The 23,999-nt window shown below is 37.2% G+C and overlaps 1 protein-coding gene across 5 annotated transcripts; it reads right to left on the bottom strand.

Moving 5' to 3' along the window:
- Positions 1–1,310: 1,310 nt before the first annotated feature.
- On the bottom strand, positions 1,311–23,983 carry Nudt5 (nudix hydrolase 5). 5 transcript variants are annotated; one of them, XM_046442316.2, is made up of 10 exons: positions 23,663–23,829; positions 15,300–15,397; positions 13,527–13,594; positions 9,328–9,377; positions 7,770–7,877; positions 6,367–6,462; positions 5,673–5,774; positions 4,045–4,053; positions 3,860–3,913; positions 1,311–1,553 (listed from the first exon to the last, which is right to left on the bottom strand). In XM_046442316.2, exons 2-10 carry the CDS (start codon positions 15,360–15,362, stop codon positions 1,444–1,446), a joined length of 660 nt encoding a protein of 219 aa, XP_046298272.1. In that variant the 5' UTR covers positions 15,363–15,397; positions 23,663–23,829; the 3' UTR covers positions 1,311–1,443. The 5 variants fall into 5 exon arrangements, 1 of the variants encoding a protein (XP_046298272.1); XR_009226619.1 differs by lacking the exon at positions 23,663–23,829 and adding an exon at positions 23,856–23,983 and having other exon boundaries at positions 3,860–4,053; XR_009226617.1 differs by having other exon boundaries at positions 3,860–4,053; positions 23,655–23,828.
- Positions 23,984–23,999: the final 16 nt, after the last annotated feature.

The raw sequence follows: 23,999 nt of genomic DNA, 5'->3' as shown, positions 1-23,999 counted from the left end.
TTAGTTGTAGTTGGATATTTATATTTATTTATGTATGTGGGGCTGAGGATTTTACCCAGTGCCTAGCAGGTGCTAGACAAGGGGCCTACCTTTATCCCTAGATCCAGTTAATTCATAGTATCCATGTTCCTTCCCCGCTTCCTCTCCATCAGGAGATGGTACTGGGGGTTGAACACGGGTGCTTTATCACTGAGCTATATCTCCTGCCCATTTTTTGTTTTGAGACAGGATCTCTCTCAAATTGCTTAGGGTCTTGCTAAATTGTTGTGTCTGGCCTTGCAACTTAGAGTCCTCCTGCCTCAACCTACCAAACCCTGGGATTACAAGGATGCATCACTATGCCTGGCCTCATCCTGACTTCTTTGAGAGGCCAAACTGAAAAGACAATTATGCTGGAGCTGTTGGAAGCTGAAAAATTAAATGGCCCTGGAACATTGGTAGAACTCTTAGGTGTTGGACTTCAGGCATGGCATGCACCAGTTATTCCCACGTTTCCCTTCAGTTTGGGCTTCAAGTATTAGCTAATCTTACTGCCTATACTTCTGGTTTGACATCATGATATTAGTGCCCCAAACCATGTCAATCTTATTATGGATCTGTTTTTTTTTTTTTTGTAGTTCTAGATGGATACAATACCTTTATTTTTCTGTGGTGCTGAGGATCGAACCCAGGGCCTCACACATGCTAGGCAAGCACTCTAACACTAAGCCATAACCCCAGCCCTATGGATCTGTTTTCACAAGTATATTCTGAGATAAATATAGGAAATCAGATCGAAAGTATAGTGTACATGCTTAATGAAGGGCCATGGATTTTCACTAGTCTCTTCGCCTGGTATATTGAGTAGAATCAATCATTTTTCATTATCTAAAAGCTGGGTCACCTTCAGTAATTGGATGGTTATCAAGTCACCATATACTGTTTATCACAAATGTTATTCTCTATTGATTTTACATACTGTATTGCCCAGTTGGATTTCATATAACAATTCAATTAGGAGAGGCCAAAATAGTCCTATATAGGTCTCTTTCTTCAAAACTAAAAACACTAATGCAGAAAACAGGTATATACATACCCAGCAACAGAATTTTTATTTTAGATGTTGAGGGTGGAAAGATTTGCCCCAATTTGGAACTCAAGTTTGTTTTCCTATCCTACCTTTTAGATTAGGTTAAAAAAGTAGTAGTTGGGTTTAAAGAAATAAAACTTGTAGTAAAGACACCTGCATTTGTTTGTTTCCATTAATATTAGCTAGATTTTAAATTTTAAAGGTTGTAGCCTACCTGTAATTACAGTTCCATACCACCACATGCATTTTGTGCTGCTTTTATTTTATGAAAAAACTAATTTCAAATCTACATTAAACTAAGTTGAATACAAAGTCTTTGTGAAGAAGACCTAGTAGTCTCATTTACAAAAACAGGGCCAGTGTCCTCTTTGGCCTTAAAATTTCAGGAAGGGCACTTCAAATGGCTTCGTGTTTGCATGTTTCAGCGCCAGAGCATATGAGTAGACTCTGGCATCCACTGTAAGATGTTCTTCAGCTACTAGAGCTGCAGGAAGCAAAAAATATAACTTAGAAAATGCACTTAACAATGGATAACACTTTCAATATTTACTGTACAACTAGTATTTGCCTGTTCATAGGCTAGATGCTCGTAATAATATTTTCTATCTTCAGAGATCCCACTCCAAAGGAAGAATGAAGGACAGAAAAGTAGGATCCCATTCCCAGCACAAGATAGAACACCAAGGATAATGATTTTACATGTTAAGACAGCAAAGCTGTAAGTTCACAGATCCAATGGTTATACTTCATTTACAGCTCTGGGTTTACTCTTCTGAAACTCCAAGGTGATGATTCTCCCATCACCGGAGGGTGCACATTTCCCCTTGGCAGGCTGAAATATGTGCATGTTAGGCCTGGAAGAATACTACCAAGAATGTGTTCTCAGAATTATAATAGGCCTTAGTGGGAACTTGTTTTTCACTCCAATGGAGGATGTCAGACTTTGAACGTGTAGTTTGCCTAGCCATTTGTTTGGGAACAATCTCAAAGATAATTTGATCCTTGAAGGCAGGGATCATGTCCTGCTCACTTATGTATGGCAGATGCTCAATAAGTGTTGAATGCTATTCTTTGTGGCAAACTGATCTTAAAATACCTTCCTTACACCTTCTCAAATGTCCCTTGTTGAATACATTACTTGATTACTATATCTACTAAGGTTAGGCAAACTGGTTCTTTCATCTTTTTCTCTCTTCCTCCCTTTCCTCCTCCTTCTCTTGCTCTATTTTCCCCCTCTTCTAAGATCAGAAACAAAGGCAAATTAGGTGGGAGACAGGGCATAGAAAGACATTTTTTAAAGAGGATATTCTCTTAATGGAAGAAAGAATAAAAACTGATGGTGTGTAGCACTTAAGCACTTGGATGCCAAGTGCTTTGCCTACATTGTCCCATTTAATTTTATCCATGCCTCCTCAGAGGTAGAGTTTAGAGATCAAGACTTGTTTGAAGTCATAAATAATCAGCTGAGCCTCAAATCAAGTCAGGAATGTGCAACTATGAGCTGTATTGCCTCTTTATTTAGTTAAACTGAGGATTGAACCCAGTGGTGCTTTACCTCTGAGTTGCATCTGCAGCCCTTTTTATTTTGTAGTTTGCTTAGGGCCTTCCTAAGTTGGTATGGCTGGCCTTGAACTTGCAATCCTCCTGTCTCAACCTTCCTAATTGCAGGTATTATAGGCATGAGCCACCATTCCCCTCTGTATTATATATTAGCCACTGACATGGCTTTCTCAGAATGGTATCTCTCTTTAATATGCTATGATTATTTTGAAGTCTGTTTTTAAGATCTTGAGGTGGTTTCTACTTTAGGTCTAGTATTTTAAAAGGTAAAGTAGGGACAGAGGCTGAGAGTCTGAATTCACAGTAGCTTTTGAAAGATACCCACTTTACCTTTCAAACCAGTAACAGACATTTCAGAGTGATCTGCTTTGAAGTGAAATTGTAAGCCACTTGTAGTCATGGAAGGAAGAGACACTCTAAAAAGCTTCTGAGCAAATAATGCTTCAAGTTAATGTGTGAAATAATTACTTAAAAATTGTAGAAAAAATAGGTATCAATTTCCTGAACTATAACCAATAAAATATTTAAATTTTGAAAAGGCTCTCCTTTGTAAATGAGCAGAAATCTACCCAGCCGGCACAGAGTACTCCTGGAACAGCCCTTGTCATGTCTGCATTAGCAGTATCGCCTGAGGCAGTTATATGAAGGACATCTTTCCACATAACAGAATTTTTACAAAATCCCTGTAAGATGGACTGGCCAAGAGTTACAGAATGGAACTACATGACCAGTGATTTAAAAAGGGTCACACAGCTAGTTAGTTTGGTTCATTATATCAGTTTATCATGGTATACAGTAGATACTACAAATATTTGTTGAAGAAATATTGTTAAATTCTCCTTTAACTTACATCCTGCACAAAGAACCATCCAAGACACAGTTGAGGGAAAACTAAGGCATATCCATTTACGCCTTTGCACTACTATGGAATAAAGATTGAACAGAATAGTTTTGGCTAGTTTTGAACAGGAATATAATCTTAAAACAATTTTGTAGGGGAACAAAGGCCCCTACTAAAGGCTTTCACTTGAATATAGAATGTTTTGCTTATATTCTAAAATTCCATGCCAGCTGGAAAAAAAATTACTATATGTCAATGGCAGTTTTCACAATGGTTTCTAGGTATTGGACATTAAGATAAAGAAATGGGAGTTACTTTTAATACTCATTTGCTAGCGATGGGGCCAAGGAAAATAGAGAAAGTTGGGTAATAATCTTAAGGATGCTTACCATCAAGTCTATTCAGCAGGTCGTTCTTTGGTAAAGAAATTACTTCCACAAATTCTAAATAAACAAAGTTCAAATGAAAACAGAGCTAAATAACAAGAGCCCACCAAAACAACCCAAAATGACTGTAGCGTCATCACTATACTAAGCCATACAAGTGGTCAGCAACTGGAAGTCGAATAACATACCTCCATCCCCTGAAAATAAACAACAGAAGGAGAACATTTTAGCAAGACTGCAAGGGTAATACCTTGGAAAACTTTTAATAATGTAAGACATATCAAAATGGCTATTTAACAGAGACCTGATTCTCTACCAACTTTAGTTATCTCATGACAAAACAAGTTCCAATAGTACAAAGTTATTATTCTCTAAATCAAGGGCTTAATAAGAAAATTTAAAAGCATATTCTATAATGTACATATGTAGATGTAATATCTGTATACTGTGGTAAAATATACATAAAATTTACCTTTCTGGCCATTTTTTTTTTTTAAGGGCATGATAGTTTATTTTAAAAAATTGTACCACACTAATGATGACCACCAGCATACATATGATAATGGATTTTCTCTTGGGTATCAACATTGCACTGCAGTATTTTTGTATACTGAAATGTTTCACTAGGACCAAGAATGTTAAGAGAATAAAGATCTTAGATGAAAATGGACACTAATAACTTTGGTGTTCTAACCCACAGAATTAATTTAACCCCCTATGAATCAGTGATGTAATGTTCAGAACTATCTATCACCCCAAACAGGAACTTGGAACCCATTAAAAAATAATGGATAATTATTGTAATCTCTATTTTCTGTGTCTATTAATTTGTTTGTTCTGGGTACTTCATAGAAGTAGAATCAAATAATATTTGTTTTTTTTGTGTTGCGCCCATTTCACCTAGCACAATGTTTCTAAGGTTCATACATGTTGTAGCATACCACACCAAGTTTTTTTTATGATAGCTGAATATTCCCCTGTGTGCAGAGACTACATTTTGTTTATCCATTCATCTGCTGATGGACATTAGGTGGTTTCCACTTTTGGCTACTGTGAATGATGCTGCAGTGAACGTGGATGTACAAGTATACGAGTCTCTGCTTTCAATTCTTTTAGGAATGGAAATGCTAGATCTCATAGTAATTCTATATCTAATTTTTTGAGGAATTGCCAGACTGTTTTCCATAGCATGTTATATTTGCAATTTAAATACTAAGCATTTAAAATTAGTTGCAATTAAACACTGAAGCAGGAATAACTAAAAAGGGTAAGAAATTATAAAAATTCCCATTCATACATGATTTACTGTGGTATGTATATAAATACTCCCTTTAAGAGGTGGAAGAGAGGACATGGAATTGAAAGCTTGACCCCAAACTTGATAAATATTTTAGAACAAAGAATATCCTAACACATTCTCTAAATATAAAACTCATAAGGAATAGTTGATAAACATCTGCCCCTTAACAATACTTGTCATTCTTACAATATACGGGAATACAGAAATCAAGGTGGTGTTGAAGTTTCTCACTTTATATTTGGGCCTGTAGCTCCTTTTACTAAGTGGGAATAAACTTCATATAAAAAATATAGAAATGTGTAATTTAACATTTTAAATAAAGAATAAAAATCAATCAAATGAAAGAAAAATGCTAAACTACCCAAATTAGGAAAACAGACGAGAATACTAAAGTACCTCTAAAAGACTATGATGCTTTGAATGGAAGATTATGATTCATTTAACAAAAGAATTTAACAAATTAAAAGGATACTTAATGCAATTCAGCCTCCTTCAGCATAGCCAACACACACTTACCTGGCTTTGGCTTAGGTCTTACATTTTCTGCATCATCTCCATTGATGGTTACTGTCACGATGTGTGTGGTACAGTTTGACAAACCAGGATCCATACATACAACTATGGAGAGCAGTGACAACTCATCTTAAGAAACCAGTCAGATGCTTTAGTCCCTTTTCTCATTTGTCTTACTACTTAAATATCCTAAGAAGACAGGCTGGGGATTCATAGTTACAGAATTGATAAAGCAATATTACAGTTATATATTCAGTCAGTACATGCTACGGGACTGCAGAGTATATGTATACTAATATATTTCACACACATTTCTCCCATTTTCCTCAGAGTTACTGAGTCAGGTTTGGTTAAGTCTGAGGTATTAGGTGGAACTGCCTAGTTACAAGAAAAAAGGATACTTCTAGTGAGGAGTGTGGCACATGGATGAGGTGAGAAAGTACTAAAGGTTAGAATGGGGGAAATTCTGAAAGGCATCTAACTTTCATGATTCTCCTCCAAGTTCAGGTCCTTCTTGTTTCTACCTGCTTTCCTGAGGAGACCAATTATAACCTATTCTCTTCAGTGAATTAGTTGAAATAACAGTCACTTGCATTCTGAGTATAAAGAACATCCAAATAACTGATCCCTTTATACAGAGGAATCTAGTGATTTTCAAGATACTGTCCAAAGTGCACACCTGGCAAGCAGTACAAACCTGGAGAACATTCAGCAACGTCGCCCTTATAGCCAGTTTCTTCCTCCAGTTCCCGAAGAGCAGCAGCTTCTGGGCTTTCATTGTCATCTATGAGACCTGGAAGTCCAGATCACTTATAAGATGGGATAGGGGAATTCAATTTCTTTGCAACTTTTCATTCTTCTAGCATAGCTCAGTTGTTAGATGAGTCAGAGGACCATGTAAAGTGGTTTTAAAGATAAAGCTGACTGGAATTTAGAACTTAAAAGAATACATTCCTCTTATTTAGATCTGGATTTTTTTCATGACGATGATATATCAACAGTCTTTTTGTAAAGCACAGTGTTTCTAAGGAAAAGTGACTTGGTTGGTGGCTAAATGGCTACTTTTGGGAGTCAACTATGTGACATAGCACAAAAAGCAGCTTTATCTATCTTGCCTTTCTGTCCCACAGAAAAATACTGAGGTCTTATAATTAAATGCCAGAAAGGAGTAAACTGAAGGCTTGTGGACTTCAGATGACCATTATGGTTATTGTGAGAAGCAAATAGGACAAGTGGGAGGAGAGTGGCAATTCAGATTCTTTTGCTTGAATGGAATAAAACAATGTAAAGAAAAAGTGAACTGCAGGTTACTCAGTTACTTTGAATCTTATTAATTTCTTTAGTAAAATGGCAAGTAAATGAGAAATGAAATAGCTCTCACTGTATGTTACCATGAACTGGGCTTTTTCTTCTTCTTCTTCTTTTTTTTTTTTTTTGGTGGTGGTTATGAAGATTGAGCCCAGAGCCTCATGCATGCTCAGTATGCACTTCACCACTAAGTACACTCCAAAACACAACACTTGCACCATTAATGACAAGTAAATAAGAGTTCATCTTTTTAGACAGGGATAATCCAATAAAGTCCTATAATAATATAATGCACTAAATTTTGGATTGCTTTAATTACTGTATAACTGAAAAAATATTGAAATTAAGAAAATTTCCTTCTCCTGTTTATAGATGGTAGATCAAATTGTCTTTTTCATTTATGGTTTTTTGGAGTTCAGTCTGATCTGCTTATTACTAAATTTCTTATCAGGAGCAGATTGCTAGTGACAGGAAATGAAATAAGTTGACAAAGTAAGGAACAGTAATTACTTAAAGAGAGACTGGAGAGAGACACTGCAGAGAGGTGGATGGGATGGCATGGAAAGGTGGGCCATAGCACCCTGCCTCACATCATCTTCTTGGATTCAGTGGATCACTGGAGTACGGCTGGTGGCCTGGTAGAGCCTCCCAACAGAAATGGTTCTGTTTTACTTAAAACCACATGGACAGATGAAAAGGTGTTAAAGATCTAAGCACTGCAGTTCTCAGGCACTGCCCTGCTCAACAGTCCCTGAGAAGGAACATGATGTTTGTTCCTTCTCAGCTACTCACCTGCTGGGAACTCTAGGCAATAGCCGCCCATTGGTGGTCGGAACTGTTTAACCAGAACAATACACTCATAATGAAGAGTTCTCTGGAGCACTGGGATGACTGCTACACCTGTCACCAGGAAATGAAAGCAAGGTAATCTCTAAGAAAGGTTAGCCTAGACCAGCAATTTGCTCAGAGCAATCCAACTAAAGCCCCAGACTTCTGCATCCAGAATCTACTCTGAATTTCCCAGTAAGCAATAAGAAATTAACTTAAATCTTTAGTGTTGGCAGTTAACATTGGAACTCTCATTTAAAACTGTAACTAAAAAATAATCAGGTTTCTGTGCTTGATTTTTTAAATAAAAAGCTCATTTTAACTGTCACTTTTTTTGAGAGAGAGAGAAGGCCTACCTATGTTGCCTGTTACCCAGGTTGGCCTCGAATTCCTGATCCTCCTGCCTGGGCTTATAGGTGGATGTCACCATGCCCACCTCACTTTCTTAACAAATAAAACCAAACTGAAACCAAGTATTTCACATAGCATCAAGGACATGAAGCTTCAGTCTACACGGACCTCTAGGCAGAACCTTCACTCACTGTGCAGCAGCTGGACCACTGTGAGTTAGTGATCTCCGTGCTCCTGCAATTCCATTAAGCAAGAAACCAAGTAAATTCCACTGCTTCTAGTGTATGCTAACTAGACTGGTTATATAACAGAGTAAAAGGTCTTTCCTCCCAAGTAACTTGGCCTTAATCAAAACAAAACTAAAAAACAAAAAGCCCCTGGGTTCTGGAAAATACGAACCACCTGGCAGGAGGACTTGGCTCCTTTTAAATGCTTTTGCTTCAGGTAAGAACAAGAGTTGCAGCAAAACTACTCAGCTTATAGTAAAAATAGACATCAGAAAAATAAAAAGGAAAAATAAGAAAAGACCTACTTCCCCAATGCCAGAAATAATTTTCAGGATTGTTTCTGAGGTCTTTGCAGTCAAATCACTCATGAAAGGAGAGGAAAGGTGAACTGAAAAAACAGTCTTTTCCCAATTCACATTAACTTATAAAGCAAGGGGCTGATAGGCAAGAAGCTGTGCCAAATCATTTTACCAAGCTGAGGGCTCTCACCTGGATCTTTGAACAGCAAATATAGACACAAAGGGTGGCTTTAAGATTTATATTTGGCTATAAAAATATGTACACCTCACCTAAAAAATACCGTTCTGAGCTTAGAAAACAAGAACCAGAAGTTCTTTATAAAGAAAGCTTGATTTAAGTGGGTGCCAGCCATGGCAACTCATTGAGAATCCAAAAAAAAAAAAAAAAAAAAAAAAAATCTGAGGATGTAGGGATGTAGCTCAGTGGTAAAGAGCTCCTGGGTTAAATCCTCAGTAAAACAAAACAATACAAAAAAAAAAAAAAAGCTTTATTTAGTTACATAGAACTGGAAAAAAAAAGGAGATTTTTCAGGTAAAAGAACATAACTGAATGTAACTCTTTTCTCTGAGATTTTGGTTATATTAAATACTCTCCTGCAATTATCTGTGTAACTTTCTTTATAAAGAGAGTTATAAGACTCATACCATCAGCAGACTGTCCTTTCCTGGTTGTACGTTTCACTGTTTCCCAAGTTCTGTTCAGACAGAGACGATGAAAAAAACTGTTAGTGCTAAAGGAGAATGTTCTTAGGTTTCCATGTATAACCAGAACTTCATAAATGCAACACATGCAAATATCCTTATGATACTGACCAAGAAGACCAAGACTATAAAGATCTGTTATTTAAAAAGCCAACTGTACTTAGAGTTTCCAAAATGATCAAAGAAAACCATTGCCACCCTACACCTAACCCTCTGGGCACCATCTAACAGAAAGCCTGCTAGGCACTTGCTTTGCCACTCTCAAAACACTTCAGTTTGGATCATCAGTCTGCAGGTGAGCAGGGCAGCTGGTGAGTGCAGCTGTGAAGGCTGTTAAGCAGTGATGCAAAGTAAGCCCCAGGAAGATCCCAGCCTTGTCCTATGCACAATGCCAACTACTGACATTATTTACATAGATTTTAAAATATATGACCTAAAGTACACAGTTTAAGAAAGTAGAACTTTCCCCTTTACTGAGGAATTATTAAATCGAGGTAAGTGCTCTATTTTGCATATGTGAAGTTTTGTCTAAGGGGGAAAAAATGGTCCCTATAGGGAAAAAGTGGGGTAACAGCAAATTCCTGCTCCCTTTTATGGCTTTACTCCTTGTTAGATATCTGTTCCTGGCTATGTTACTTCAGGTTTTGGTAACGTCTGTACTAATCCACTTCCTTGACAGGAACATTGAGCAAACTATATAGAGAATGCAGTAACTGAAAAAATCATGCTGTTTAAAGGGGAAAGAGCATAACAGGAAACTTCTCCCTTTATGCTCTCCTCCCTTAAGTAGAAAAAAAAAAAGGTAAAAAATGGGAGCGGAGAGGCAAACAATTTTAGATCTCTTCTAAAGGAAGTGAGAGATCTGGGTGGCTCTGGGAATTGGAATAAGAAAAGAGTCAATATCTGCAGCCCAGTAGTAAGGGTTATGAAATGTACTATTATGAGAAACCCTCTTGCTCATACTTTTTATCTAGTGGTCCCCAAGGTTTGGACCTTGCCCCATTTCTATAAAAAATTTTCTGATATTTAATCTGGTTTAAAAATAAAGGGAAAAAACCCTGTATATCTTTCAGCATCATACCCAAATTCTAAAAGGCAAATGTGTGTAAAAATGAACCCATGAAAATAAAGACTACTATGACAACTCACAGCAGCCCGACATTCCTGTTAGTAGCAAGAAGCCAACCAACAAGCAATTTCTGATAAGTAGGTAATACAGGTTGCAAGAGATAAAACACCTTTTGGCATAGCTCCCTCTGCTGCCTCTTAAGGTTAGTCCTAAAGACTGAAGAAGATAGTGCTGGAAAAAGCACTGAAGGTCCCATCCCAAATACACTAGGAATAAGGGAAACAAAAAGAGTAGCATCATTATAGTGGTCAAGATGAAGTCAATAAGCAGTAATGAGCCACAAAGTTTCAGCAATAAACTATAAGATGTATTTTTAAGAAATACTAGAACAACAGTGTCCCCAGAAGAGCTCTAACAATTTTAAAGGGACTCTCTTGAGAGATTACTTTTCAATGGGAGTAAGAAAGTCTTAATCTCTACTTGCATGTGAGTTAAACTAAAACTACAATCTCCTGGAAAATGTTTTCTCATTTCTAAAACCTGGGAACAAATACATTATCTCAAAAATCTCTTCTGGCTTTAGAATTCTGTTTCCATGAGGTTGGATGGTCACAAAGGATGACTCCAGCACTACCCTGAATGTCAATGTAGGGACTTACTAACAGTATGTCTTTACACTTCTAAAATTAATTTCATATCCTTTCTTCTGTGAATAAGACAGTGGACTAAAATAGCTGCTATTTTATCTTTTCTGCATATGCTTTTATACCAGATAATAGAGAACACATTCTTATAAATTTATAGAATGTGGCCTACTAGAAAGTTCAGAGATTCTGTCTTTAAAGCTTGACATTCCAGTACAAAAATATTAATGGTTTATATAAGATCTCATCAGAGGTCAGCAAGACGACTTATATGATGAAGAATGGAAATAAACATGTACAATTAGGTTGGTAGAAGGTAGGGTCCACTCCCAAATTATTGAAATAACGTAAATGAGATCTAGACTTGAGTATTCTGAAGAAAATCCCCAAATTACTCTGGTGTACATTCCTAATTAATTGTTGGAAGGGAAGATGACTAGCAAGGTGAAGAGATAGATGGCATAAACCAACACATATTCTTAGACTAATTAGTGTTAATGGTTGCATTTTGTGTTATAAACTTAATTTTATAAGAAAAAGAGAACCATACCATATAATATATTGGATTCCAATGTCTGTATATACTTTCGCAAATATAAATACATGTGAATATACTGTGCTCCCTGAAGCCTTGCCACATTTCTGTATTGGGTTTGGCCATATCCCTTACCTTTTAAAATATCAAATTCACTTAATATTTTAAATATTACAGTCTTCGAGGATGATAATGGCATAGTGTGTTAGCTTTCTTACTTTTGGGTTTTGAGTCAACAGTGCAGTATAAATATCTTAATGTTTCCTCTAGCTCTCCAACACCAGGTCTTAATAATGTTTTTTTGCTAATTTACTAGATCTAATCAAAAATTGTTCAAATTTGCGAATCCATATATTTTCTTCACCTTGATGACAGATGTGTCTACCCACAGAGAAGCTATGTATTTTTATCTGATCACTTAACAAATGAAATTTTTATAATAATGAATATTAATCATGTAATCTGGATAAATCATGTGATTTAATTTTCATATTTTGTTTTACTCATTATGTTTCATTAGGTAAATAATCTATTTAACTTTTCCCATTTTACTAGGTTTTCTTCAAATATACCATAACAATTAGTTACACACACACACACACACACACACATATATTTGCAGTGCTAGAGCTTGAACCTAGGACCTTGTGCATGCTAGGCAAGGGCTATCTATATACCTGGGCTACAATCTCCAGTCCAGCCCTAACTTTCTTTTTTTTAATAGTAAGGAGGCTTGAATCCAGGAATGCTCTAGCACTGAACTATATCCCCAGTCCTTTTTCATTTTGTAAAATTTGAGACAGGGTCTTGCTAAGTTCCTGAGGCTGGCCTAGAACTTGGGATCCTCTTGCCTCAGTCTTCCAAGTAGCCGGGAATACAGGTGTATGCCACCACACGGAGATTTTTCTTTTTTTTTTGGTGGGGGCGGGGGTACTGGAGATTGAACTCAGGGGCACTTGACCACTGAGCCACATTTCCAGCCCTATTTTTGCATTTTATTTAAAGACAGGGTCTCACTGAGTTGCTTAGCACCTCACTTTTACTGAGGCTGACTTTGAACTCACGATCTTCCTGCCTCAGTCTCCCTAGCCGCTGGTATTACAGGCCTGTGCTACTGTGCCTGGTACTGGGAATTGAACTCAGGGGCACTCAACCAGTGAGCCACATCCCCAGCCCTATTTTGTATTTTATTTAGAGACAGGGTCTCACTGAGTTGCTTAGCACCTCACCGCCTTTGCTGAGGCTGGCTGTGAACTCATGATACTCCTGCCTCAGCCTCCCAAGCAGCTGGGATTATAGGCATGCACCACTGCACCCAGCCTCTTTTAACTTTTTAACTTTTAATTTATAAATCTGAGTCTAAACAAGAGATAATTTTCTCAGCACATTCTCAGAAGTGGATTATTAGCTATTTGCTACAACGAGTGAAAATATGCATTATGATATGGGTTTTTCTTCCAATTTACATTCTATGAACAAGGTATAAACATCTAGGTATTACCTTAAAACCAGCTATGTTTTTGTTTTCTCTTTAAATTTTTCTAATTCAGAGATTAAAGTATTGGTTTTACAAGTATTGTTTACATGTATTGTTAATTATTCTGCTGTCTTGGCAACTAAATTAGGTTTGACATAAAAGTTTAGTTCCACACTAGTCTACTGCGGAAAATGGTGTTAAAATAGTTTCCTGATTAGTTATTGTAACAAATTTACAGCCTAATTTTATTCATAATATCAATGATCCAAACATTCTAACAGTGGAAAAACATCTTCATTAAAGTTCTTATTTAAAAGTTTATAATGAGGAAAACATAAAAAAAAGTTATGTTAAATATTCAACAGAGATCCAGAGAACCAAGATACTGATCAGTTTATAAGAGAAGAAAACGTTTACCTAGTTTTACCAGTAGGATCCATGTAAGTTGTTTTTTCAAGCTTGACCCATTTTCCTTCTGAAATTAACTAAAATGAGATCAGATAGTAAGTTGGGAAACTTTCTAACCCAGTTGGTTTTTTATCTAAAAGGTATTTTTTGTTCAGATTTTTGATATGTAGTCCCCCCACCTCAATAATCATGCTTCCCTCCCAATAATTTTGGGCAACTTTTCATTTCAGAATAAATATTCAAAGTTGTTTTTCCTAAAGGCTAGCTCTGATTCTCTTTGGAGTTTTTGAGGTATTATTAAGAAGTGAAAATAAGTGACAGTCAAAATGGACAGGAAATGGGAGCATGGCTCAGAGGAAGCATGTGCAAGGGCTCTGGTGTAATTCTCAGCACCAACAAGTAAAAAAATTGAAACTTCTGGGATGGAGGAAGTGGGGGCAATTAGATGGGAGCACCAAGGGTAAGAGGTCTTCTGGGATACTCCTACTAAAGTTCTATCCTCTCATCTGGGTATTAGCTACATAGGTGTGTGCGTGGGTAAAATTTTATTAATGTATTTTCCATAGATGATTATACTGGAAAGCTAATTGTGGGGAAACCAGGTCCAGGATTAAGTTTCCTACCCTGACATGTGATCTGTCTACCCAATCTAAGACAGTCCCTGGGACTGTTGAGGCTAGCTGTTTGAGTTTTGGTTACAAGGACTAACTTACCTATGACACTATACTGAACCAAGAGAGTTTCACTGTATACTTAAAGCAGTAGCCTTTTTCTTACTATCCTATCTTTCACTTCTTCCCGGCAGCAACCTAAAAATTATCAGCAGATCTGTTCACAGACAACGGAAAAACTTTTAAATAAAAAATAATTCCAGAAAGGTGCCAAGATCAGAATTGATGAAGGATTTAAAATTTATCCACTGCAATCGTTCCTGCAAGAAGAGTTTAGTAAAAAACTAAACTGAATAACATACAAGACAGACTTTAGTTCTACAAAGTCAGTGGAATTTGGACTACAACTAATAATTTAGGTTCCTTTTTTTTTAATATGTATATTTTAGTTGTAGTTGGACATAATATCTTTATTTTATTTATTTTTACGTGGCGCTGAGGATTGAACCCCAGTGCCTTGCACATGCTAGGTGAGTGCTCTACCACTGAGCCACAACCCCAGCCCCAATTCAGGTTCTTAAACATACATGTTGGATCACGAACAGCTAAGATATGATAACTAAATATGAAATATCAAAGTTTTAAAAAAACCCACATAGTTTTGCCTTTCTATTCAGGGAAGTAGATTATTTTAATAAGAATTAAGGATTTTCTATTAAGAGTCAAAATCTACTTACAGTCTCATTTCACCCATACATATAACTAAGAGGGATAAACTATTGCTGTCACATAAGAGCAAAAAGTACTTGAACTAGAAGATTTAAGGAACGACTATCTCCCAGATTGACAAGTGAATTATAACTTTGGGGGGAGAATATTTGGAATGTTGCCTTTGAATCACTTTTTTAAAAACTCTATTCCCACTAATGGCCAGAATTGCAGACTCTGGGAAAGGACTAACCTGTGTTTCTCATTTGCTAGCAAAACAATAAAACTTCTTTTTCCTTAAAAAAAAAAAAAAAAGAAAAAGAAAAAACAAAGTGCCAAAGCCCTAAAACGAGAGTAGAAGAATGTTTAAAATTATCCATCTGCAACAACAAACAACATAAATACTTCTCTTAAATTTAGACTTATGTGGGAAGGGAAAAGGAAAGTGAAAAACAAATTATACCTCCTCTGAAATAATAGTCTGTTTGGTATTCCGGGAAGAATCTGTTGGTTCTTGGTTCTCCATTTTCAATCCAGCTAGTCCTCAGTGAGAAGTTCCCGCTGTAAGATAATGAGATTTGTTTAGACTAAATTTTTTTCTGAATTAAACAAATAGCTGTCCATAGGCGACTAGTCAAGAGATTCAAATGGCAAATTATATACCATTAAAGCTGCTTCTCCTTTGTTGATATGTGGTGGAACTACCCTAGATGGAAAAGCAAATTTAGAAGCCAGGCTCTTTCAGTTAGAAGCAGTTTACTCACATTCACTAACTCCTGCTGTGCACCTGGAGGACAGTCTCTTAATCAGGTTTTCTGATTCCATATCTAAAACTTTTTTCCAAAAGAAAACAGTGGGAAGATTACACACCACTCTCTACACCCACCAACTTTTTTTTTTTTTTTGGTGCTGGGGATTGAACCTAGGACCTTATGCATGCCAGGTGGTACTTTACCAACTGAGCTATACCCCCAGCCCTCACTTAGCAACTTTTTACATCTAACTTAACAGTTTCCTGTGCTGGCATTTTTTATCTTCTCTCCTTTTTAATAAGTTGGGGTAAATGGATTTATCCTTTTAACAATTTTGAGTTTACAGTTCAGTGGCATTGCACACACTCACATTTGTGTACCATCAATATTACGGTTTCAACAGGTATCAAAGTACAGTTGTACAGTCAACTAGTCCTAGAAGATCTGTCATGAATAAAGCAGGTCCCTGATCCATTATCACACATTACTTCCTCTTTCTTAGTTTCCTCCTTCATTTTTTGGACTTTGCCCCTCTGAGAGTCTTTTTTCCCTACCCTTTCAGTTTGTTAATAATCTGGAGGCACTGCATAGTTGTCTTGTTGTTGAGAAGTCTGAAGCTATTTTGATTCCTCATCCTTTTTTCCATGTGACCTGTTTTCTTTTTTGGGAAGCTTATGACCAAGAAAGAGTCTTCCCACTGACATTATTATAAGGAGTACTCAAGTGGGTCCTTCCAGTACAGAAACTTCACACTGTGCTTCTTTTTAGGGAACCTCTCTTGGATCACTTTATTGATAATTTCCTCCTCTGCATTTTTTTTTCTTTCTTTTAAGAACTGTTATTTAGCTGTTGAGTTTTGTGAATTGATTCTGTCTTCTTGTTGTCATTCTTCTTTTCCATTTCCTTGTTACCTCATTTATCTACATTTCTTAATTGCTACTCTAACCCTTTACTACTCTGAAGTTTCACAGTTCTCCAACCTACCCTACCTCATAACTTTACCTTCAGAGAAAATAGTTAACCCTCAGGTTGGGGGGGCAGTGGCAGATACTGGACCCAGGACTCCCCTTTGGATACCCAAATCTCCTGATACTCAGGTCTCCTAGATAAAATATCATGATATTTGCATACAACTTATACACATCCTCCAATATGTTTTTATTAATTGATTTATTTTAATTAGGTATATATGACAGCAGAATGCATTTTGATTCACTGTACACAATTGCAGCACATCCCATATATTTAAAATAATCTCTAAATTACTTATACTTAACGTAAATTTTACAAAAACAGTTGTTATATTATGTTGTTTAGGGAATAATGACAAGGAAAATGTCTACATGTTCAGTACAGAAAGAATGACCCCCTCCCCCAATATTTTCAATCCATGGTTGGTTGAATCTATGGATGTGGAACCCAAAGATAAGGAAGCAATTACATAGACCTTCAAACATCACTTTGGTTATCATCGGTGTAAAGGAAAAAGTTTCTTCCAGAATCTAAAGTGATAATCAAATCTTTAATTTTTACCTTGTCAGCAAATTTCCCTATCTTAAAATACAATCAACAAAACCCAAACTATATTTATATTCATAAAGTACCTTTAAAAATCAAATGTCTAACTATCTTAATGGACCTGGCTAAAGCACCTTGTAGCAGACCCATTAAAGATAAGGTGTTTGGGGGGCTGGGGACGTGGCTCAAGTGGTAGCGCGTTCATCTAGCATGCGTGAGACACTGGGTTCGATTCTAAGCACCACATAAAAATAAAATAAAGATAGTGTGTCCACCTACAACTAAAAAATAAATATTTAAAAAAAAAAAAAAAAAGATAAGGTGCTTGGAATGCAGCAGTGGCCAGTATAGAGGCAGATTCTGTCCTCATGGACCTTTCCTTCTGGTGGGGAGGAGAAAGGGTGACTTGAAGTATTATGGGAAAAGGTAAAAAAAAGGATAAAAAGAGTAGGGAAGATATGTGCAGGATGGGGGAGGAAGTAATCCATATGGAATGATCAGGGTGACATCTGAACAGAGACTTGCAAGTAATAAGAAAGCAAGCTACACAGACATTTATATATTTAGAGACAGTCATTTAGCACATTGAAACCTAGAGGCCTAGTAAGAAAATAGGTAGATATTCCTTTGAAAAGGTCTCAGATGCTGATTTACTAGGTAAACTTTTCACTGGTACTGATTGAGAGAAGTGGTTGCAACCAAAGTAGCATGCTGACTCAGATAAAACTAACCAAAGGTAGAAAAATCAACTTGTCTTTACCTGCATGCACTAAATTCAGATTAAAAAAAAAAAAAAACTTTATGTAGATTTTTACCTTCTAGACAGTCATGCCCTTTTATTAATAACATACACACCAGAGAAGAAAACTTGCCAATGTGTAAGGAAAGCTTTGAATTTTAACTCTTAACAGAAAATAACTTCTAGATAACAAAGCAGCACCCCCCCCCCCCAATTGAATACACAAAATAAAATGTCTAGAATGGTATAAAATTCTTGGGTTATGTCAAATTTCTACCTCCTTTGATTACATATATGTATTTTTGCAGTGCAGAGGATTGAACCCAGGGCCATGTGCATGCTGGGAAAGCAATCTACCATTGGTCTATATCTCCATCCTCTAGGTCCTTTTTAAAAGTGACACTGACTCCAAATAACTTCTTAGTGCATACCCAAACTTCTAAAAGCAGGGAACCCTTCAAAACCATAAGCACCATCAGAAAATACTGAAAATCCAGGCATACACCTTTTATTCCAGTGGCTAGGGAGGCTGAGGCCCTAAGCAACTTGACAAGACACTGTCTCAAAATAAAAATTGAAAAAAGAGTTGGGGATATGGCTCAGTGATTAAGCACCACTGGGTTCAATCCCTGGTACAAAAAGAAAATACTGAAGAACCAGGTATCTAATCTCTCCTGTGGAAAGCATTTAACCTGGATTCCCAGAAGCCCCAGACAAAATGGCCACAACATGTAACACAGAAGAATAGAGCCTGCTGCCCCAAAACTGCCCCCATGTGAGTATCTTTAGGGGCAAAGGGGCAACTGGTCCTTTTTAAAAAAAAATATTTATTTTTTAGTTGTAGTTGGACACAATACCTTTATTTTATTTATTTATTTTTATGTGGTGCTGAGTGAGGATCAAGCCCAGGGCCTCGCTCATGCTAGGTGAGCGCTCTACCGCTTAGCCACAATACCAGCCCGCAACTGATCCTTTTAGAGTTCATGAAACTTGAAGGCCATTTAAGCCAGGCCCTCTTCTGCAGCTGTCTGTACAGCTTCCCTCTGATTTTCAAAGGTATGGTTGACTGCCCAAGGGATGAAAGAGTAAAATTTTGAAGGCTAGTTCCTCATCTACTAGTCTTCATTTAAAAAAGTTAGTTGAACTCAATTAAATACCCTAAAGATCAATCCTCAGTCAGCACTCAAGATACAGCAGTTGTTTCCAACAGATTGTGTTAAAAAATATGTAAGCTAAAATATTAGAGACTGGAGGGAGGGGGGAGCTACAGGCCTATACCAAAAAATTAAAATTAAACCAGTGGCAAACAGGCTGGGCCTCTCTAGGGCAATCAGTTCCAAGGAGAAGCAGTATTATGAAGCAATCCATCAACAGTTTAAGTAACAAAAAATAAGTGATTAACAAGCAACTTCAAAAGTATATAGTATTCTTTACTATCAGATTCCCAAAATGTTTCAAAAAGACAATAAGAGCATCTCAAAGGTAGTACCAAAACAAGATAGAAATATTGTTTTAGCACTATTTCAAAAACAAGCCAAATGGTACAGTCTGGGGCCAGTCACAAGCAACATGCTGAAGGAAGAAAGAGAAAGTTTAAATTCCACACTTCATCCTCCACTACCTCTGTTACTGTGATAGCACTAAGTCAATTCAGGAACAGCTCTATCACAGTAGCAGCTCTATTTCAAGATTTAAAAAATTGTTTAATTTGATCCACTTCTTTAACTAGAATTTATAACTATCTATATACTACCAAAATGTACGTTATTAAAAAATACATATATACATAATGTTGAATGCTTTATAATTTCATTTGATTGTCCCTCATCTTCAAATTCACTGTTTTGATTCACATAATTCATTTTAATTCAGTTCAGTAGTTCAGACCTTCTGACACTGAAGGTCTAAGATGTGTTATTTTCAAAAAACTCTAGTGAGGGGAAAATGTTACAAGATTCTTAAACTTTTAAAAGGTAGTTTTGATACTGAGATATAATTAGTGACCAAGAAAGCAGGGAAAGCATTCCTACTGGAAGGAACCCACAAGTAAAGAAAGAGATACTAACTGGGACAAGGTTGAAAAATTATGAAAAAGTTTGGCAAACTCAACCTTTCCCTCTACCCTGCTTAAAACAAAATAAAAAACAAAACAATCAAACTCTACATATATGGGATGAATCTAACATTTGCAAACACATTTTTATGATTCACAGATTTGGTGAATCCCTGCCTCTTTCCTAGATCTGCAGGCAAACAAAGTACTCTTCCCTGAAAGGCACACCATAATTTCTGTTGCTATATGAGCTAGTTTTAGGGTTAGGCAGAAAGTACAACCTTCCACTGAAGGGAAGGAAGACAAATGATCAATTTCTCACAGACTTGGGTATATTAGTACTAGTAACAACAGACAGATAAGAGACTGTGGGAGTTAAGATTCAAGAGATTTAGCTGAGAACTCAAAAAACCAGGCTGTGGAGTTTGTGCTCAGGCTCATTGCTCAATTGTTATCATACCTATTTCCTGAAATTTGTTGAGACTGCAAAGTGAAGCAAAAATCACAACAAGAAATTACATATTGGCCAGTCTCTACCTGATAAATTGAGTACGATAAACATCACCAATACTCAATCAAACAAAAAATGTAGGAGTTTACCAGGTATGCTGGAACATGCCTGTAGACCTAACTAGGCTGAAGCAGGAGTATGGTTTAAGCCCCCACAGTTTTTTTTTTTTTAGTTGTAGATGGACACAATACCTTTTTATTTTATTTATTTATTTTATGTGGTGCTGAGGATCGAACCCAGTGCTTCACACATGCAAGGGGAGCCCTCTACCACTGAGCTACAACCTCAGCTCAAGCCCACACAAGTTTGAGACCAGTATGGACAACATAGCAAGACCCTCATTAAAAAAAAAAAAGGGATGGGGATGTGGCTCATTAGTGGTAAATTGTCCCTGGGTTCTATAACCTGTACTTTAATACCCCTGAGTTCAATCCCTGGTACCCCCCCCCCAATAAATAAATACCCCCAATAAATAAGTAAATAAATAAAAAGAAAGTACTTAGGTTGATCCTTCTTTTGTACCATACGGTAAAATTTTGGTTACCACATTATCAAATGGATTTAAGTGACCTTTTTGCTGTTGATAATCATCCTCAGATAATGCAGACCTCTTGTACTTAATTTGTTAATTATAGAAAAACCATTGTTTTTTCTTTTTTTTTTTTTCTTTTCCTCTAGCAGGTATGACTGTTGGATGGACAGGGAAGGAACTAACATTTATTGAGATTATAGTAATCGGTAACTAATAACTTGATTCTGGTTGCACAAGAATGAACTGACTGAATTCTTAGGAATAGTTAACTGGTTATAGTAATGACCCAAGCAAAGAACCTCTTGCTAGAGATCAGGCAAGAGATTAACATGTGCTGAAATAGGGTGGTGGATTGACAAAGGAAAAAACATTTAATTTCTCTCAGAAAAGTTTATTATTTGCTCTAAAACAACTTCTAGGGAAGGGGTAAATCCAAGCTACTTCCAGGCGACGATTTGAAAGGAAACTAGGACATGGAGTTCACATTTGGATACACAGAGTTTATGGTGTTAGCAAGATATCCATATGGAAGAAAACTTCCAATAGTTGAAAATATTAATCTAGAAGAGTTAGTTATGCTATGGATTCAAAGAAGTAAATGTGCTGTCACATTCTTTACTCTGGATTTGTGCAATAACCTCCTCCCTCTATAATCACTTGACTGCTGACATTTGTCAGTATGCAGGAGAAAAAGCAACTTCCCACTATTGTAAAGGTTTCAGTTGAAGAAACCTGAATATAAACACTTCTTGGCTAAACCAAGACAAACATGGTAGTTTAAAAAAGGGTGAAAGCTCATTCAATTGTATCCATTTCAAACACTTGAGCATCTCCTGTTTGTAGTGTTAATTTATTTGATGCTGGTTAAATGTGAAATAAGTTAAAACCAACCGTAGGTAAGACTTCTATTTTTTTTTTTAAGAGAGAGAGAGAGAGAGAGAGAGAGAGAGAGAGAGAGAGAGAGAGAGAGAGAGAATTTTAAATTTATTTTTTAGTTTTCGGCGGACACATCTTTGTTTGTATGTGGTGCTGAGGATTGAACCCAGGCCGCGCGTATGGCAGGCGAGCGCGCTGCCGCTTGAGCCACATCCCCAGCCCCATGTAAGACTTCTAAAAAAAGTCACTGAAAATACTTCTAAAGCATGCAGTCGGTATAAAAGACATATCAAATTCTTTCCCTGCAAGATCTATTATTTAATAGTTTTTAAATTAAGCTGCGTCTCTACAAGAAACTGCAATGCTGTATTCAAGCTCAAATATTTTCCAGGCTATTTAAATATTACTCCTTCCAAAAGGAGTAATATTTAACTACATTCCTGGAATCTGTTTTCTCCCATATATTTGTTAATTCCTATCTTATACAGGAAATACCTTACTAAATGTATTTCTGTCAGTTCTAATATTTCTTTCGGCTGCAACTTTTTCTTCCTAGGCAAAAAATTACAATAAAAAAGTATGAGTGACCTTTCACATCTGCTATTAAGTCTGGCACTCTTCTCCGGTGTTAGGAGACGGAAAATAAGAAATACAGCTTCTTCCTACTACAGTCGGGACTCCATTGATACATACTGCAACATTATAATCTATTTACCTCTGCTCTGAAAATGTATCCTTAGTGGTTAGTTAACCACTTAGCCAGTAACATTTTTGAGAAAAACAATTTATCTTCCTGGGGGCAAAGTTTCTAACTTCAAATACACAGTGGATCCTGTTTATTATTTCTAATGAATACTTTCTCAATGAGGCCTGCAGTGGGTGGGGTTACCTCTAATTTAAAGCTGCTTAGGTCACCCTAAGAGTGTGCATTTATACTACAAGCACCTACAAAACCACTAGGGTTTTTTTTTTTTTTTTTTAAAGTACAGGGTATTGAACCCAGGGACAATTTACCATATGGCCCATAATCCCAGCCCTTTTAAATTTTATTTTTTTATTTTGAGGCAGGGTCTCACTAGGTCGCTTAGGGCCTCGCTAAGTTGCTGAGGCTGGCCTTGAATTTGTGATCCTCCTGCCTCAGTTTCCCAACTCACTGGGATTATAGGCATGCACCACATTGCCAGGCTACTACCACAAGATTTTTAAAGGCGTTTCTCAGTAGCTAGTGTTCTCTCTCTCTCTGAAACAAAACTCAACTTCGTGGGGTAACAGTGGAAAGTGGAGTAGTAGAGGGTAAAAAAAAAAAAAAAAAGAATGACACAAATTCTATGAGAATTCTTCCAGTTTTAGGATCCGATCATTTTAGAGACTGATATAATTTCTGACTGTGTGTTTCCAGACTAACAAATTTTGCAGGGCTGGACTAAATGAACTTGATGCTTAAGGAAGAAAACGTTCTCCTTGACGCTTTTTCAAACTAGCCCGCCCCCTTTTACCTCCCAAACCGAATATCACCTCCCACCCTACCGCAGGATGGGACAGGCGGGATTCCGCCCAGTCTTTCAAAATCAACACTCACGAATGAAGAGGAACCATTCTCCCTGTTTGCAGCTGCCTCAACCAATATACTCAGACATTTAACTGTGGCGTCCCCTGCTTCCTCCGATAGTTCAGGCTCTTCCATCGCAATCGCTGGTTTTCCTTCCGCACTGGGACTCTAGCCCAGCCGCAGACTGGGAGACACGCGCGCGGCTGCTGCACTGTCCGAAATCATCACGCGTGCTCCCTCCCACCCTCTCCACTCCCAAAGAGACCTTGTCCAGTGATTGTTCCGCACCCATTTACCTACTCCAAGGTGTGGGGAGAATAAGGGAACAGGAACCAAAGAAAAAAGGACGAGCGTGAAGCAGCAACCTCTGCAGATACCGGTGGCACGACTTCAGACACCGGCGCCTCTCGCGGTGCTAAGAGGATGTGTACGCGTCCTCCTCGAGGCATCCGTAGAAATCCCGCCGCTGACTTAGCCTTAGATGATTACCTTCCGGGTCGCAGTGCGTCTAGGGTGAAAGCCGAGCCATAAACTCAAGTTCCTCTCTTACACTTCTACAATCCCTCTTCCCGGATTCAAATGCTTTTTGCGTGTGCGTGTATTAAGAATACTCCCACGACTGACCTCCGCCTC

Source organism: Marmota monax, unplaced genomic scaffold, assembly GCF_021218885.2.
Source record: "Marmota monax isolate L192 unplaced genomic scaffold, Marmota_monax_Labrador192_F-V1.1 WCK01_AAM20220418_F8-fsc00072, whole genome shotgun sequence".
Classification (NCBI taxonomy): Eukaryota; Metazoa; Chordata; class Mammalia; order Rodentia; family Sciuridae; genus Marmota; species Marmota monax.
The sequence above is the reverse complement of the archived record's forward strand: the minus strand, read 5'-3'. Positions and strand labels throughout refer to the sequence as shown.

Coding starts and splice junctions, on each gene's coding strand:
- Nudt5 (XM_046442316.2), bottom strand. CDS start 15,362: ATGGAGAACCAAGAACCAACAGATTCTTCCCGGAATACCAAACAGACT. Junction 7,878..9,327: donor GAAAGGACAGTCTGCTGATG/GTATGAGTCTTA, acceptor TCCTGGTGACAG/GTGTAGCAGTCATCCCAGTG. Junction 6,463..7,769: donor TTGCCTAGAGTTCCCAGCAG/GTGAGTAGCTGA, acceptor CTGGACTTCCAG/GTCTCATAGATGACAATGAA.